This window comes from Phyllopteryx taeniolatus, chromosome 12 (assembly GCF_024500385.1).
Source record: "Phyllopteryx taeniolatus isolate TA_2022b chromosome 12, UOR_Ptae_1.2, whole genome shotgun sequence".
Taxonomy (NCBI): domain Eukaryota; kingdom Metazoa; phylum Chordata; class Actinopteri; order Syngnathiformes; family Syngnathidae; genus Phyllopteryx; species Phyllopteryx taeniolatus.
The window spans coordinates 19,430,364-19,448,278 of NC_084513.1; the positions used below are offsets into that span (position 1 = coordinate 19,430,364).

Below are 17,915 nucleotides of genomic sequence, written 5' to 3' on the forward strand. Positions count from 1 at the left end.
GGCTGATCACCAGAAGCCACGTCGGTGGCTGAGCTGAAGTGTTGGTTCCGTTAAGTGATATTAAAACAATATCCAAGTTATAATACAAATGTTTGACAACATTTTTAAAAAGTGAGTTTGATTATAAATAAGCATATAAATGCAAAATTCAATTAAAAAACATTTCCTTCAGGCTACTACTACACACAAAGTTCCATTTGTAAACAAAGTGTAATCATAAAAACTATGATTTCAAGCTGAATTTTGAGCTCACAATAGTCACAAAGTCAAGTTCCGTATAGTAAAAGCTTTGAACGGACTTTTGATCACTTTTGTCCAGTTGTGAATTCGTTTCTGCTTGAGGCTGCAGACCGAACCATGTCTGATACTCGAGGGCTCCGCTTCAGAGCAAATTCCCCATTTTTCCTCCCCTGTAGGAATGAGTGGCATCCACCTCTTTTGACACACCAGCTACACTTTAGATGAAGTGGCGATCAAATCAGCTAGCGGCAGCTTCTCACAAGCGTGATTGACTTGAAACGCTATTGCTCTTGGAAATGTTAGCCAATATACCTTTCTTGTTTTGTTTTGTTTTTTCAAACATCTCCAGGTACAAGTACTGTAGATATCTCTGAGTACCATTCATTCATCTTTGCAAACAAAGGTTTACATCTTCATTTTGTTCCACAGGAGCGCAAGAAAAATATCAAAAGTGACTGTATGTTGCTTCAATGCCTCTCCAACGATATCGGAGCGAGAAACTCACAAGATTTAAAGTTGGCCTCGAACTTTACGTTGACAAGCTGCCATACATTTCATAGGCTACTGCAGTTTCCAGGGCAACCTCGGTGAACATCGCGGCACGGCCGACATAACTTAAATAGGACCGCGGGGATTTGATCTTCCACTGAGAAAGCACGGCAACCGTTCAGTAAAATTTGATTAAAAGTATGATTGTTGCTTTGCGAATTGTATTAAAATGTCATAGGGCCAAAATGGAGATCTAACGATATGGGCCGTATCCCATTTGTGCCTCCTGCGGTACAACAGCTCCACTACCTCAGCACTTCTCCGTGGAACGTACTGTCATTACAGTGTACACAGGCACACACAAATCCACACATTATAGAAACTAATTGGCTCATTGAACCCTTATTTCAACCCTGTCCCAGATGGGCCCATTTTGTCTCTTTTACTGGCAGCTAACACTTTTTTTGTGTTTTGTGCACAAAAGCTCCAGCTCGATTTTGATAAGGGAGCACGTTAGCAAATTGAAGCCCCGAATCCCAAAAGCAGCACGCTACACAACTCATGTTTTCGAGGCTGCACAACAACAGTAGGAGTCAGTGGGGAGTGGATGAGGATAATTATCACTCGTGAAAAATTTGAGGCTAACTTCAAAGTGGTAAGCATTCGGAAGAAGCGGATGCAGCCTGAGTCTTCAAATGAGGACGGACGAGAAGTCATTTCCAATCCCTGTCTCCGTTCCATCTGGAATCTTTTAATACCTGCTCGGCTTATCGCCTATTTCCCCCTTCCTCAAAACACTTTTGACCAGCCATCACATTCTCTCCCCCTCTTTCTATGATTTATGTGTCTCCTGATCAAGTTCTGTCTAATCACCTGACAGCAGCTTCATGAATATTCACCTGTGCCTCACCTGTGCTCATGAATATGGATGGCACCTAAAGTACTCTTCCAGAGGTGCCGATGGGTCTCCCTTGAACATTTCGGCTCTTATTTAGATATACTTACCTAATATGTACTTAATGACCGCTGAGCTGCACAACTTTTTAGTGGGCCAAGGATGCAACGCTCTCATTTAGTTGAAGCAAATGAGAGAGCGAAGAGGGTGAACATTTAATTTGACATTGCACCGGATGAGAGGAAACAGAGTCGCTAGGAATCTCCTCTGCAACACACACGCAAAAAAATCTGCGATTATGGTTGAGGTGCCAGTGATGAACTGTGATAAATCGGAATCAGAATCGCCACATTAACTGCACTTTTCCACTGTACCAGGTTGGTTCTATTCACCTTGGTTCGTCTCTTTGGGGAGCTCGAAAATTGGACCCTACAGCAAAGAGGAGACTGTGTGAGCAGTGATTCTTAAAAGTGTGCTGCGGCTCCCTCTAGTGGTACGCGAAGAATCACTGAATTAAATGTTCACACTGCGCATAAGGTTACAGTGGCTTGATCCTTTTGTTTAATTCCAGTACAGTACATTTGTCAAGTCCAGTTCGGTTAGATTTAACTAGCAACGTGGCAGGTGGCTACCGGAGTTGCGGAATTAAAAAAAAAACAAAAAAAAAATGGAATGAGCACCTCAGACGGCTCTAAAGTCCTCTGTAACAAATACATTCACGTCCATGGCCTGTTGTGCTGCCCTCACAACTTTTCTCACAAGTAATGTTCAATTTGAGCTATTTAAGTTGGGTTTTTAGGGCAAGTGACACCGTTTGAAACGTCATGGTGATTTTAGCGTTGACTTGAAGAAGCCCTCGGAATGTCGGCCCATATGAGCTTATTGGTGGATCATTTTAACTGAAACTTTTTGTACTCAAGTTGAAGTGGCCAATCCAACCAGCCTGAGCATTTGGACAAGTCTTTCATTTTTGGGAAATCTTTTCACATCGCTAATTTAACTCTTAAGTACAGTGCAGTTGCATTAAATCTTTTTGAACTGTTAACATTTCAAACATAATACAAGCAATTTTTATCCGCAATGCATTTTACTATTGTGTAGTGGTTAACGCGTTTGCCTTCTCGCTCCAGAATAAAGTTCATCTTCTTACCATGGCCAGGAGTCCAAACAGGAGACTCTCGTTCTCACCCATCCTTGTTGTTTGTTAGGATGTCTCGTTTCAATGGGGGTTTTAAACATTTTCCTTCTGTCTTATTTTGAAGCGGCAAAGCGACGAGCTAGAACTGAGGCAAGGACTGCGTTTTGTGGAAACGTGTTTTTGTGTGTAATCCCGCTAACTAAACGACAAACCCACCTCGATGAGAACACCAGCCCCTCGGCGTGGCTATTAAAACAGGTGAGCGCAAGAGCTCGGCACTTGAAGTTTGAATGCCGAGTTAAAGCAGAAGAGTGGAAATGTTGACGATCCCATTTTGATGACGTCCCCTGGAGGCTCATTAAGCCGACACAAACGGCACTTTCTGCTGAGGGAAGGCACGCAGACGACGAGCGTGCCTTCTTACTTTGTGATTGAACTGGCTCCCCACTCTCTGTTCCACCCAACTATGTTGCGGTCCCAATCAATGGCACATTCACTACTACTAACTCTACTTGGATCATATGGAATCCTTTATCGTGTTTTCTTGTGCAACATTAAGTGCGATGCACAAGAAAGACAGAAGCGTGCCGCTCTCTGTGGGACCGGACACGTGTGAGCGGACGTGACTGGCTGCTCTGTGAAGTCGCTGCTCACTCAATGTCGCATTTTGCTGCCAGACTGTTCTGGGGGAAGACTTGAAGGTTGTTTTGCAATAGAAGAGGGCCCCATTTTTTTTTTTTTTTTTTTTTTTTGCTTTATTGCTCCTCTCGCTCACCCGGCTTGTTTGTGACGCCTCTGTCCCGCCTCTGCTTGAGCAAATGCTAACAACTTATAATGCTTCTTAATATGGCTTGAATAATTGGCATATTTTATCTTTGGAAAGGCATTTCTGTAAACACTGTGGTACATTTCACGCATTTCACTCCGTTTTTCTCCCGGCAGTGCATTCACACTTGAAATGAGAACAAAAAAATTCTCCCTCTCCTGTGCCAAGCCACTCTCGCATGGCTCTCCTTTTGAAGGTTCGGAGGTAATTCTCCTTACAAAAGAAATGATTGCCAGCATTCTCTTGTGGAGATGTGTCTTGCGTTGGCCGCACAAGAGCACAAGCCGTTCCACCGTTTCTGTCGATATGCAGACCCGGCCGATGACTGTGGCGTCGTCTGCAAAATTCAGTTTGACAGCTCGGTGTGTTGAGGTCTCAGACGTTCGTATAGAGAGAGAAGAGTAGCGTAGAGAGGACGCATGCTTGTGGTGCCCCGGTGCTGATGGTGCATGTAGATGAGGTGGTTTCCACAAGCCTCACCTGCTCCGTCCTTACTGTCAGGAAGCTGGGAATTCCCTGACAGATGGCAGGAGAGACGCTGAGCTGAAGGAGCTTGGATGAGAGGAGTTCAATGATGACGGTGCTGAATGCAGCGCTGAAGTCAACTTCCCTGCGCCGTTCAGGTGTTCCACGATGAAATGCATCCCCATGTTGACAGTATCGTCCACCAAACTATTTGCGCGGTAGGCAAACGATAGGAGGTTCAGGAGGGGTCCTGCGACGCTCTTTAGGAGGACTTCCTGTCCACAGATATCAGAGCAACAGACCTGTAGTCGTTCAGTCAAGAAATTCCAGGTTGTAGAGTGTTTGAAGCAGCAGCAGAGATCTATTGAGAATTCAAGTGCATTCTGGAGTCAGCTGATCAGCGGAGACTTTCAGGTAGGAGGATGGAGACGAGCTTTCTTGAACTTTTGTTGCTGTTCGTAAATGGTTAAAGCAGTAGGGGGAGTCGCAGGTACGGGGAAGGTCATTGGTGGAGGTGAGAATAATAATAATTGGGGAGATAATATGAAGGCGATTCAAGGTGTAGAGGTGTCTTACATGCATTCATTTTGATGTGATCTTGATTGTGTACTGGTTTAAACAAAGTTAACCACTGCAAACATGTTAAAACAACAAAACGCTCACACAAAAATGGCAAGAAGTACTGGATGGTGACTACCTTGAAAAAACCTTTGGTCCAATTTCAAATCAAAGCTGAGGTATTGTACAAAAAAAAAAATCCTTTACAAAGATAATGAACCTCACTGCATCAAACTGAGTTGTGCAAAGCTAAAAAAAAACAACAATAATAGTGCAGGTCTGAATCACGGCAACGGTAGTAATTAGACTTATTAAAGTCATTACTCTCAGCTGTGATGATTGGTTAATTGTATCCGCTAGAAATACACAGACTACTGGATGTTATTATCTTTGCAGTAATGCAAGATAAATGTGTACACGGGGTGCAAAAGTGCTGGAAGTATATTGTAGTACAGTTGTAGGATTAAGTTATTTGTAGATATTACTTTTCAAACAACCGTGGCAGGCCAATGAGAATGGCTAATCACACACTACGTGGAGACTGAACGCTGAAAAGCAAATGTATTGCTTTATTTAATCTGGAAATTGTTAGTCAAATCAAATTGTTCAGCTTTGTCCAACGTTTTGAACATTCTCTATGCTGTTTGATTAGCCATTTTAATTTCATTCATTTCATTTACGAGAGCGCCGCCCATCACTCGTCGGCCAATCGAATAAATCGTTCATTGAATCGAAAGGAACGATCGCAACCGTCTACCATCGTTAGTGCGTCTAAAATTGGTGAAATAAATACGATAGATTTGCGACTGACACAGATAACGTGGCTAAATAGCATCACGGCTCACATCGGCATGTCCCCGCTCTTGACGGCACATCACAAAAATGGCGAAGAGTGGAGAAATAGCTACTTAATTTTCTGAGAAATAAGTACTTGCACGACAAATTTGGTTCATTTTCTTTTTATGTTTCCTCATGAACCAAATTTGCTGGTTATTTTGTCCTCAGAATCTCTTGCCAGCCCATGCCCGGTTAGAAGACATCAAGAATTGTGTGCGTCTCCATTCAACTGCGTTGTGCTCAATCGTCAGTGGTCCAGATGGCACAATGTGTTGCCAGCACGGGAGGTGTTTCGTGCCCCCTAGTGGAAAAAACTGCATCAGCAGCTCCACACGCGCACACACGCACACACACTAATGATCAATATGTCTGCTCAGAGGCTCGATAATATTGGCCAATCATTCGGAGCGCGCTCTAACGGCTATTTAACTTTAACACCCTATTGATGATGGCCGCACATAGCGCAATGTCGACGATTTCTTGCGCTTTGTTTCTTTTGTGCACAAAATGGACACAGTATGAGGTCCCTCGGCACATTCTAATCAGATCCAATGCAAGAGTTCGTGCTCGGCTTTAAAAGACAACGTGCCAGCGGTGTTCATTTCCCCCCCATATGCGCCCGACTGTACCTGCGGCTCATTCACCCCTGCCCGCTGCTAATGTGGACGTAACCAATCATGTCACAACCCTGACATCGTCTCCTCCCTCCCCGTTGAATGTCTTGACATTTTGACGGACAGGCTCCTCATATCGCCGACGGTCTGTTAACGAATATACAGTAGCTTGCAGCGAAGGAGGCAAGTTAGTTGTTAGTTAGTTGTCAAGATAAAAGAATAACATGACTTCTGAGACTTTGTGGAGGCGTAAGAAGCCATTACATGTTGGTGCTGATTTTGTTGCAAGATGGGAGGTCATTATTTTGGCATATTATTCCATTTGAGTCTAAAATGATCAAATTCAGGCGTAAGCAGGGAACGTGCTATTTATGATGATGTGCTGTGCTTCTGGAATTGAGTGAAATCATTTGAACTGGCCGTTGCAACCAAGTAATGTGTATCGCAAAAAACGTGAAAACTAGTAGTAGTAAATTTTGTGAAATGCAAAATTAGTCGTTGTCAAAATTGCATAACACTGATGTATCTTAACTTCGGGTATGTGCGGGAGGTGAACGTTTTGCACAACAAATGAAGCTTATTTTGGCTCTACTGTTGGCACTAGTTGTACCAGTGTTCATGATGTCAGGTTACTTATTTTCAAGCTGGAGCTGACTTTGGGCGATGGGTGGGGGATGCGTGCCCAGTCTTTGACGGGGTATCAATCTGCTCACCTTACGCGGAACATAACATAACCAAACCTGGAGAAAAGATTAGTGTTGCAGTGTTACCTTCGGGCTGGTGACTTGAGGGTTTGAACCCGAACAAAAAAAAAAGTTCTTCATCACTGGCGTATTTTGGACAAATAGCATTTATTTATTTACAGAGTACATATACCGTATGTTATGATACACGTAAACACAAATGTAGCCTAAACATCGGATATGGTCATCTTTGGTAGCTCTTGAAGACATCTGGTGCAAGACAAAAGACGACATAGAAGTTTTTAATATTGCCCCCATAGCCTGACATAGAACTCCGCCAGGACCTGAAGTGGAAGGAAGTACTTTGTACGACAGTTTTTCTTGAATTTGCTTGAGCATAAAGCACATTGACCTATGGAGAATCGTTTTCGCGTTTTGGAATGTGGGACAAAGCCGGAGCACCCAGACAAAACCCGCCTTTACCCTCCCATCCTAAATCCCACCATCTCTTTGTGTTTCTCTACAGATAGTAAGCTGCGGGTGCAAAAGAACAACCAGTCTCTGGTCAACCTGGAAGACAGTCGAGTCCGAATCAATTGCTCCGTCACCTCGCAGACCAGCCCGGACTCCCGGCACGCCGTGCTGTGGTACGTGAGACGCGCCGCCGCGGGCTCGGAGGCCGACGAGCTCCTGCTGCGGATCGAGCGGTCGGGCGCGCTGGAGTACGGCACGTACGCCGACGAGGAGAGGCTGCGGCGGCGCGTGCAGGCCGAGAGGCTTTCCCCTCGCCTCTACGCGCTGACGCTGAACAGGGCGGAGAGCGGCGACTCGGGGACGTACTACTGCCTGGTGGAGGAGTGGCTGAGCGACCCCGAGGGAGCCTGGTACCGCCTCTCGCGGGACTCGTCCGGGTTCACGGAGGTTCTGGTTCGACGGCCAGGTGGGTTTCTTTTACAACGAGTTTGTTCTCTTACTGCCGACGCGTGGAGGCAGCAGCTAGCTGTCACGTTGGCCTCGCATGCTGGCCTTTTTTAGGCTTTTTATTATTAGATTCTTTTCCATTCCATGGAGGATATGTCTGATTCAAGGTCATCCAACCGCCACATATTTTTTTGTGCACAGAACTCAATTCACAGTTTTATTAAACTCGTTCAAATTTACTAATGTATTATACGGATTTTTGGGTGCATACGTAACAGTACTTGAGATGTCAACATGGGCCAAAAGCTGTCTTTTTTTCCATTATGATGTTTTTTTCTTTTTCTTTTGTGGGTTCAATGTTACACAAAAGAAGATTTTTTTTTTTTTACCTGATTGATTTTGTCAACTGCCTTTTATGGTGCATACATGCACAGTACTACTGTATTATCAACAATTTGAGGACGGCCACACCGCGATCGTCTACTTTCACGCACTTTGAGTCACCCCTCACATTTCCACCCATCAAAAGCTTACAGTTGTTACTAATGACCTCAATTACATGAAAGATTCCAAATCCGACTCTAATTTGAGCTAACATATACGGGGACACTTCATTAGGTACACCTGCACAATTTAATAAAATTGTCCCGTGAGTGCTTGCTGAGTCAATTATGGACCTGGCGGAGGCTTCGGGAGGCCATAGGTCATCCATTTGTTTGGATCATAGTTGGAAGAGCTTCATATACTTGTAATGATATATGGCTTCATTGTGTAAGTTGCACTAGAAAGCATTGTAGCTTGTGCTGAATATAACAAAAAAAAAAAAAACCCTTGCAGCCCACCTTCCCTTGCCCACGCGCAGTATGAAAACCCTCCTCTCATTTCCTGCTCTTGCCCGGGCGCTAATAGCCACCAGCCACTAGCGCTGATAACAAGCAGCTCAATATCCTGGCAGCAGTCGAATCCGCGGAAGAGATCAGCTGGCACCAAACGGTTTGAAGCCACGACAGCTGTCAGGCGCCACACGGAAGCTTTCTCATCAGGTCACTTCTTCCCAACAAGCATCCAAAAGCACTCGAAGGCATCGTGTATTCATGCATTTGCCAAACCCAAAGTAAGACGACGTCCCTCAGGACAAACCACAGGCGGATTTTTGGGGGGGTTGTTGTTGCTTATTACCAACAAAAACCTCCCAGTAACCTCCGTCGCCTCCAAATAAATAACGAGTTGTTCAAATAACTTATTTTCTTGTATGAATATATTCCAGAGATTTTTGGGGCCTCTTAGAACTTTTATTTCTAGGTGTCCTGTTTATAATAAGGAGTGCAATCATCAATACAGCATTAGTAGTAGTAGAGTTGGGAAAAAAAACCAAATAAATAAAATGCATATCTAAAAATAAAAAGATGTGATTTACGTGAAGCCGACACTGCCACAACTAATTGGGCTCTAGCAGCTACACAAATATAACCCTATGGGAATACATTTCAGTATATGCAACCTTATATGAGGTGAATATGTTTGCTTTCATTATGGGGATGGCAGTCAATAGTTGTTTCCTCGGATTCATTTATAAGTAAACATTTCATCAGAAATGTACAGCCTATACATGCATGTCGACTGTGTATTACTACGTGCTGTATATTATGCAGTACCATAGATATTTGATGATGAATTAACATCACATTAAGTAAAACATGAATCTTGAACATCCATGCCATTGATTCGTCAAGGCGGCTTTTATCTTGTGGTGTTCTAATTTGTTATTTTTGCTGATTGTTTATTACGAACTAACGAGCAGATTGAAAGAAATATATCGTTTATACTTTATTCATTATCGGAAGGAGAAATTCCCTGTTTGGTTTGAGAATTTTGTCCATAGGAAATAGTAGACATGAATGATGAATGTGCAAATGCTGAACTTCCGCTACTTGGCCATAAGTTCCTCGTTCCTGTTGTATCGTTTTGTAATTACTCGAATGACTCTTCTGTGTTCTTTTTTCCTTGACCTTGTCTTTTTCGCAAAGTATTTTTAGTCTGTTTCAAATGTGTACAACATTGTCGCAGATTAGCGTACGTAGGCTCTCTTCTACAAGAGAATTTGATCTCAGAAGAATGAACGGCGCATGTACAAAACCAAAAAGACTGGCTAATTTAACCATTTACTCCCCCTCGTATAAAGCTAGCACGCAGATAGGTTCTGTTGTATTTTCACTGCAAACACACACACAACCCCGCCATCACCTCCGTTTGGACAAATTAACGACGACCTTGACTTCATTTTGCTTTTTTTTTTTTTTTTTTTTTTTTAAGAGTAAGCCAGGCAAACTGAGACTCAGACGCCAACGTTCCAATTGCAGCGACTGAGCGACATTTAAACAAAGTAGAAAGTTGACAATTGCTGGTGTGTACCACTACAGAGGCCCGACTTCAGGTGGAGGAGACGGAGTCCAACGTGACCGTAGCCGAGTCCGGCTCAATCCGGCTGGGCTGCAGCATCCCCTCGCAGTCGTCCCGAGACTCACGCTTCTCCGTGTCCTGGTACGTCGAGCGCGACGAGGACGAGGAGCTGCTGCCGACGGAGGAAGAGCGCGAGCGGGACTGCGTCTTCTCCATCGGGCACGACGCCATCTTCGGGAACGGCAACTGCAGCCCCGGAGAGGAAGCGGGGCCCAACTCCCGCCTGCAGTTCGAGAGGACCGCCTCGGACCAATACAGCCTGACCATTCAGGGAGCGCGGCCGACAGACGGGGGGCGCTACTACTGCCACGTGGAGGAGTGGCTGCTCAACCCTCGCAATGCTTGGTACCGCCTGGCCACCAACAACTCCGGCTTCATTACGGTCAATGTACTGCAACAAGGTGAGCTCTTCCTCGCTTACTATGTATATATACAGTTTAACAGCACTCCTGTACAGTAGCTCAAATATGATATTAAATGACTTGTGAGTATTGCGGTCAACACCAGATTTGAACTTAGGTTAAAAGCCACGTTCTTTGGCTTGGTAGCCAGAGTGCATACACACGAGGATCTATTTCCAGAAGTAGAAGGAAGAGATTAAACTCCATGAAATGTTAATATTGCACGGAACACGACCAAAATAATTAATGATTATTGGTATTAAAGAAACAATTATCTTGACCGGAATTAGCACGATTATCGGTATTACAAAGCTCTACAAGTGTTGCAACCCTTTTTAGAAATTACAAACGACGACAACCAACGATCATTTTCTTGCATGTAAGGCTGCACCATACCTACTTCAACTGACTAATGCAACCAACAACCAATAGATGAGCTCGAAAAAAACGGAAACAGGAAACTTTGCAAAAACAAAGGGGCTGGGTTTAAATCTCAGTCTGAGACCAGGCTGTGACTGAAATCTCTACAAGTTGTTTTTAGACGTGAGCAAGTGTGACATGATTGTTTTCCAAGAGTCTTTCCTAATCTGACGTAAAGGTAGCATAAGACAAAATGGAGCTGTTCCTGCTCGAGTCTTCAAGACCGACTCCGTCTGCTACTCTCGGGCTGAAGTCAGAGATAGCCGTACTTCAGGGCTAATTGCGTTTTTTCCCTGCACTGCAGCAAGAAAACCACACTCTGCAAGTGCTTTTCTCCACGGATCCACCTTCTTTGTTGTTCTCGTCCAACTTGTCGGGCACACGGTTAGCCTCGTGCTGGTCGCTCTCTTTCGCGACCGCACACAGCAAAGCGCCATTTGTCAATGAACTCTTGAGGAGTAGCACCAAGTTGAACCCAAGTCTATGGGGATGAAAAGCTGAGCATGCCACTTTGGCGCGGTCGCCAGCTCGCGTACACGTCCTTGGAGGCGTCGCTCTGTCAAGACTTCCTCCCTTTTCGAGAAGCCGCCCCATTTCCAATGCAGGGTGTCCCCATTTCAATCATCCTCGTGCTTCGCCCGGCTCTGAGGTCTATTACGAATGATCGACCCATCCCAAGCGTCCTTCAAACTGGGCACGCACAGGTGGCCTCGCGGATAAGCACCCCACTTCTGACACCATTTGTCACAGAATCCCAAGTTGAAAATCACTGACCACGACACTCGAGAACCATTTGGCGCGATTCTCCTCCGTCACCGAGGGCACAGTCGTCCGACAGTGATTCAGACAATAGCTTTATTCGAGTACGTCGGAAGGAAGACGTTGCATGGGCCGTGCTCATCCTGGCGTGCCCACTTCTTACAGCCTACTTCAAACATCGGACGGAGCTCGTGGTAGTCCAGTTTCCTTTTGCAGTGCTGCATTTATGCTCGACATGCATCGATTGACTTCTAAAGCTGAATGCACACTCACACCATGGAGCTAAATCGAAAAAAAAAAGATATCTTTTGATGTGGTTGTGCTTTTCCTGTGATCCTAGGGACATTATTGGAGCAATCGTGGTTTGATGAAACAACTTACTCAGTCGGCAAGGGTGGGCAAACTAGGGCCCGGGGTCCACATAAAACCTGTTCCATTCCTTAATCCTGCCCACGGAGCATGTGCAGTGGATCTAAAATGTCAGCGCACTCCTGTTCAAATGCCAGGTTTTTGTGATACAGTAAGCAGAAAAAACAAAGTCAGGCAACTCCACGTACCCGCCACTAATTAACAGAAAGGTTTGGTAAACTATTGAGCAAACCACAAGCTTCCCATATCAAATGACCTCCTTGGTGTGTCCGTCCACAGAGTCCACCGTCAAGTCCGTGGTGTGCTCCAACGACACGCTCTTCTACTTCGTCTTCTTCTACCCGTTCCCCATCTTCGGCATCCTCCTCATCGCCCTGCTGCTGGTACGCTTCAAGAGCCGCAACAACAGCAAGAGCCAGGAGGGCAAGAACGGCGCCCCCCTCCTGTGGATTAAGGAACCGCACCTCAGCTACTCGCCCACCTGTCTGGACCCGCCCGCCCTCAGCCTGCACCCCGGCTCCGTGGACTAGCGCTCCCGCCCGCCCCCCGAATCGCCGTATTGGCCACCGCACGAGGGCAGCGGATCAGGACGCCGCTTCCGGAATTTCCTGTCGTTCACTGCTGTCTCGATCCATCAGTAGATCGGCTGCCTGTTTTTTCTGTGTGTGAGTGAGCAGTGTTCTCATTTTTGTGTCTCAGCGCTGTATTTGATTTAATTACCCTAAATATTGGTCTCTTTTTCAAAAGAGAACCAAAAAAAGAAATAATCAGCTCACTTTTAAGACAAGGAACTGCGCGGGGGGGGGGGAAAGTCTCGACAGTCCAATCCAAGTGCAGCCTGGCCTACTAAGTTGGTTGCCATAGCGATGCTCCGAGCCCACTGACTCCATAGCTGGCGACTTGGCAGCCTTGTGGCGAGACAAAAGGAAAGGCCCACCTGGCCCTCCGATGAATTTGGCCCACAGAAGCAAGTCCTGGAGCACCGCTTCCAGACGCACACACAAACTTCGACAACGTGAGGAAACAAACAAACATTGGCTACGCTACGCCCTGCTGAGGATCCGCTCCATATTTTGCCAAGACTTCCTGATTTCCATGGTGTCAAAAGAGCTGATTGGTCCTGAAGCGGATCGTAAACATGTTCGCTTACCTCCTGCTGTGGACCGTTTTTAATCCCATTTCAATTGAAATTTACACGGCGGAATTGGGGGAACTGAAATTCAAATCGAGCACATTTCCTTTCAATTTGTTCCGTACTTTTGTCCTCAAAAGATACCTGAAAAATGATGTTTTTACATAGAAGGAAAAAAAGCTGCAAAGTAGTGTGTAGATACTGTAAGACACACATACGTGAGTGGTGGAAAACGTGTTTGTATTAAGAGTTTTCTATTTATTGTTTTATACTTCATTGCATAGCTGTTTTTTTTTTGGTAATTATTATTATTTTGTTGAGTTTTTTTTTGTTTCTTTTGCTTTGAAATTCTCTCCTGCTTCTTTGGCAACTGCACCAAGCAGATGATGCCAGTGGTGAGCTGCGTGATTGCGACCATGTGCTTAGAGATGCTCCATTTTGTACCAAATGAATTGAGATCGAGTCAGTGTTAAAACACAATACAAGTAGGAGAAAAATTATTTGTGGCTTTACGTGTACAGTATTCGGAAAAGACAAATCAAAAAAAAAAAAAAAAGAACTTCTTGCTCGCTTTTACGTTTATTTTGTGATGCTTCGCCTCGGAAGGATGATTCAAAACATTTTTTGGGAGTGGATTTTTCTCCCCCAAAGGTGGCTCAACGGGCCTGACATGAGGGACGGAGGGTTGGAAATGCTAGAATGCAAGAGACAGAAAAAAAACTTCAAACTTGAACCCTTTCACTGCCAGACTGGACCTAAAATGAAGAGGAGGGGGATAAAAAAAAAAACCCAAAACGCCCCTCCTCCAACTTTGTCGTCTCAGTCGTGTCAACATGTATATTGCATGACAATACCGCAGGAGGCATTTTCGATGTTTTGTAAACTTGGAGCTCTTCCTGAGCGTCGTGTTTGTGTGACAGAGCGCCGCCCCAACTCCCTCCCACTGGACTTCCTGAGCCTTGTCATACACCAACACCGCACCGCCGCCCCCTCAACACACACATACACAAATGAACGTGATGTTTGCTAATACAAGGGGTCCTGAGTTTCGAGGTTGTGAACAGCTCGAAAAGAACTAGTTAGAGTGAGAATACGTGGTCGCGCAGCACAAGAATTCTCGCTCAGTTGCCACCGTACGTACTTGTTTTTCATTGGCTTGTTTTATATTTATGGCCTAGAAGTGTTTTTCATACAAAAACTGACTTAAGACTTTACTACTAAGGTTACTGATCAAACTGTCCTAAACTGCAGAGCCCCTGTATATTGATGCTGTCCAATTCAAAATCATGTACTTTACTACTTAGGTTATTGATCAAACTGTGTCATAAAGTGAAGAGCCACTGTATATTGACGCTGTCCAATGAAAAATCATGTATGTCGAAATGTGATGAATGTGAAAAAAATACACCATTTGGCGATACAGCTCACAATCTTGTACAATGTTGCCTCACAAGAATTTCGTGGGAAATGGTACGAAATCAAATGACTTGAAGTGGCAATGCCTGACTGGACAAGCCAAAAGTCACAACTACTGTGCATTACATTCGTACCATATCCTACTAAATTGTGACATCTTGTTCTTTTTAACATTTGGCGATTTTAGCGCAGGACCAGAAATACTGATGTGGGCATAATTCTGACGCTGCATTCATACAAAATCGATACTTGCTGGAAAAGTAGTATATACTGTATGAAATCATCCAATCGAACTTTTTGTAACGTTGACAAGCGTCAGGCAAGCCTCCACGATGGCGGCTTCACATCCAATTAGAAAATCACAACTGTTCCACAACGGCCTCTATGTTGGATTCATTTACGGAACCAAAGCACATTATTTGACACGCGCACACAAGAGTATGCAAGGTGTTGATTATCATTCAAGACAAGAAAACACCTGTAATGAGGGTTTATTTTCATTGTCCTTCTGCATGTAAGCTGTCGCGGAAGAGGTTTGCAAGGCGCTCGCAACGTCGCCTCATTAAATTTCAGTGAAATTTAGTGTTATTTTTCCTCAACCGCCTGCCTTTGATACAGTTTAGAATCACATCCCCCCCCCCCCCCCAACTTCATCCCCGTGGCCAGGAAAGCGAAGGACCGCCACCATTGCTGGAGCTGTACAGACGGGCGTTGTGACTGGTGTTTTTGTAGTAATAATCTTATTAATAACAACGATAAAAACGATACGATAGCTGCCTCCTTTGAGACGGACGGTGTTGTCGCTGCCTTTGTGAGGGCTGCATGTGTCGACTGCGCGCTGGCTCCACATTTAGCTGTCTGAAATAGTTTGTGGTGATGATTGGTGATGTATTTTTATATCACTATGGTTTGTTTTTATTTAATTTTCTTCTGTCCAATAGATGCCATTGTGACCATTAAAAAAGGCACTTTGCTATTGTCGGTTTATTGCAATAAAAATACTTAAATTGACGATTGATTTCTTTCAAGTGCAAAACAAAGATCCATTTTTTTTTTCACATGTATATAGATGGGTAGTTTTAGTAGAAATAAAGCTGTAATTGAAAGACATTCAAATATAAGACAATGATGTATTTCTATTGTAAATTATACTTTTTTACAAAAATGTAAACTTAAACTGAATGCAAAACAATACAATTATACGGATAGTGAAAGAATAAAAAATTTGCATGCATTTAAAAAAATTATTCCTACAACTTACCAAAGTAACAAACCGACAGTAATTGATAGGATCTACTACTTTTATTTACTAGTCATCAAAAGTACATTTTTTTTTTTTTAAATAAAATAAATAGCTATAACAATAAATCGCATAAGAATACATGTATCGAAATAAAATTAAGCAGGTTATAAAAATATGAAATGCTTTTTTTTTTTTAATTATCTTGATACATTTTAGAAATATATGTGAATGAAATACCAAATTAACCACATTGCATAGAATTGACTAGTTTTATTTTCGATTACAATAAAACGAGAATGAATTGAATAATATATTACATTTATATAATTAAACACACTAACCACATTGCATAGAATTAGATTTATTTTCTGTTCATAAAAAAATCTATTTTTAAATATACAAATACTTTATGTAAGAATATAATTATTTTAGTATAACACGCTAATACTAAAATGTCATTCCCTCTTAAAGGTCAGAGGAATTAAAAGCTGTGCAGGCGTTGGCATGTTCCTGTCGCATCTGCGTGGGATGGTGACCTTTGAACCCCTAAACAACGGCAGAGTTGACAAAGAAAATATCAAAGACGCTCTTCGCACGTTTCTCTCTTCGTGCGCGCGTGTGTCTTTGTTTCTAATAACTCAAGTTGAAGCACAGAGCAAACGCGCGCCACCTGTTCATACATCACAGTGGCAGGAGGGGAAAATAGCGCGCACTGGAACATCGATCATACGTAATATATATATATATATATATATATATATATATATATATATATATATATATATATATATATATACTTATATTAATCGTAGTATGGTAGTTAGGCGTTATGGTTGTAGAGTTGCTGGAGATTTGCAGAAGCTAACAAAAATCTTTCTGGGCTGAAAGGAAAGCCAACGTTTAAAGCTCAATACAGCAGGCCTTTATAATGCTTGCGTCACTGTGAGCCAACGCCAACTCACAACTTCAGGATGAAAAAAAACAAAACAACATTGTTCCTTTGAGCGCTCTTTCATTGTCTTTTTGTCCCACTTTTCTGTTTTCTTTTTCAGCGGAGAGAGCTTCACTTTGCAATAAATTGACCAACTTCTCATGTCCCACTCTAATAAAGGCCGTAGCTCAATTAATTGACTTGAACAAATCAATGCCTTGCCCTAAATCACCGGTGTCAAACTCGCAGCCCGGGGACATCATTTTATGTGGCAAAGCAAATTTTCAACTCTAACAAATAAACACCCCAATTTTGGAGATGCGGCAAGTAACAAGTGGAGGCAACGAGAACCAGTCTCGTCACTTTACTCTTCATGTACAAACTTTTTTTTACATTCAACAGCCAACCATTCCTTTTGAAGCCAGCGACTCCCTCTGACCCTTTCATTTCCTGCACTTCCCTTGAAGATACACATCCCAGGTGAATGTCTCCCTCTTGTGGGTCACCACAACACCTCACATAAGCGCTTGCAGACCTTCACATTTGCATTTCCCACAATTTCCTAACATGAACTGCGTTGACGCCCTGTTACGCTTTTGTAAAGAAAGCGCAGCGCTTTGTGAGCTGCGTATGAGTCACACGGTGATGCAATTGTTAGTCAATACGAGGGAGAAATCCTGTTCAGTCCGAGTGCAGCTTTCACGAGAGCATCGGAGCAGCACTTTCCCGAACGAGCCATTCAAAAGAGGGAGAAGGAGAAATGCGCTATTGACGCAACATCGGCGTCGGGCAAGCTCGCAGGCGCCTGAAGGAGATTGATCGATAAGATTTGTATTAAGATGCACAACAGGGACGTCGGATCACGGTGGAAACAAAAAGCAGATGTAACGATTTGTGCAAAACAAAGCACGCCTGACTTTCACTTGCTTTTTCGAATAATATTACAGCATACTGTATTTTGCAAAAACAATCTTTTTTTTCTCAAACAAATTGCCATTTCTCTCCCAAAAAATGTTTGCATTTTTCCTTGGAATATTATTTTTCATTTTTGAAAAAGCACAAAAATTTTCTTGTAATATCGATTTCATTTTGGAAAAGCAATTTCTCTGAACATTGCT

General features: G+C 43.5%; 1 protein-coding gene across 5 annotated transcripts in view; it reads left to right on the forward strand.

Annotated features, from left to right (window-relative positions):
• Positions 1 to 15,634, forward strand: part of igsf3 (immunoglobulin superfamily, member 3) — a 96,170-nt gene extending 80,536 nt beyond the window's left edge. For all 5 annotated transcript variants that reach the window (XM_061791290.1, XM_061791289.1, XM_061791292.1 and 2 more), the window contains 3 exons: positions 7,272 to 7,685; positions 10,087 to 10,527; positions 12,355 to 15,634. In XM_061791290.1, the coding sequence (XP_061647274.1) occupies positions 7,272 to 7,685; positions 10,087 to 10,527; positions 12,355 to 12,605 (1,106 nt within the window). In that variant the 3' untranslated portion in view covers positions 12,606 to 15,634. The remainder of the gene's footprint in view (positions 1 to 7,271; positions 7,686 to 10,086; positions 10,528 to 12,354) is intronic.
• The last annotated feature ends 2,281 nt before the right edge of the window (positions 15,635 to 17,915 follow it).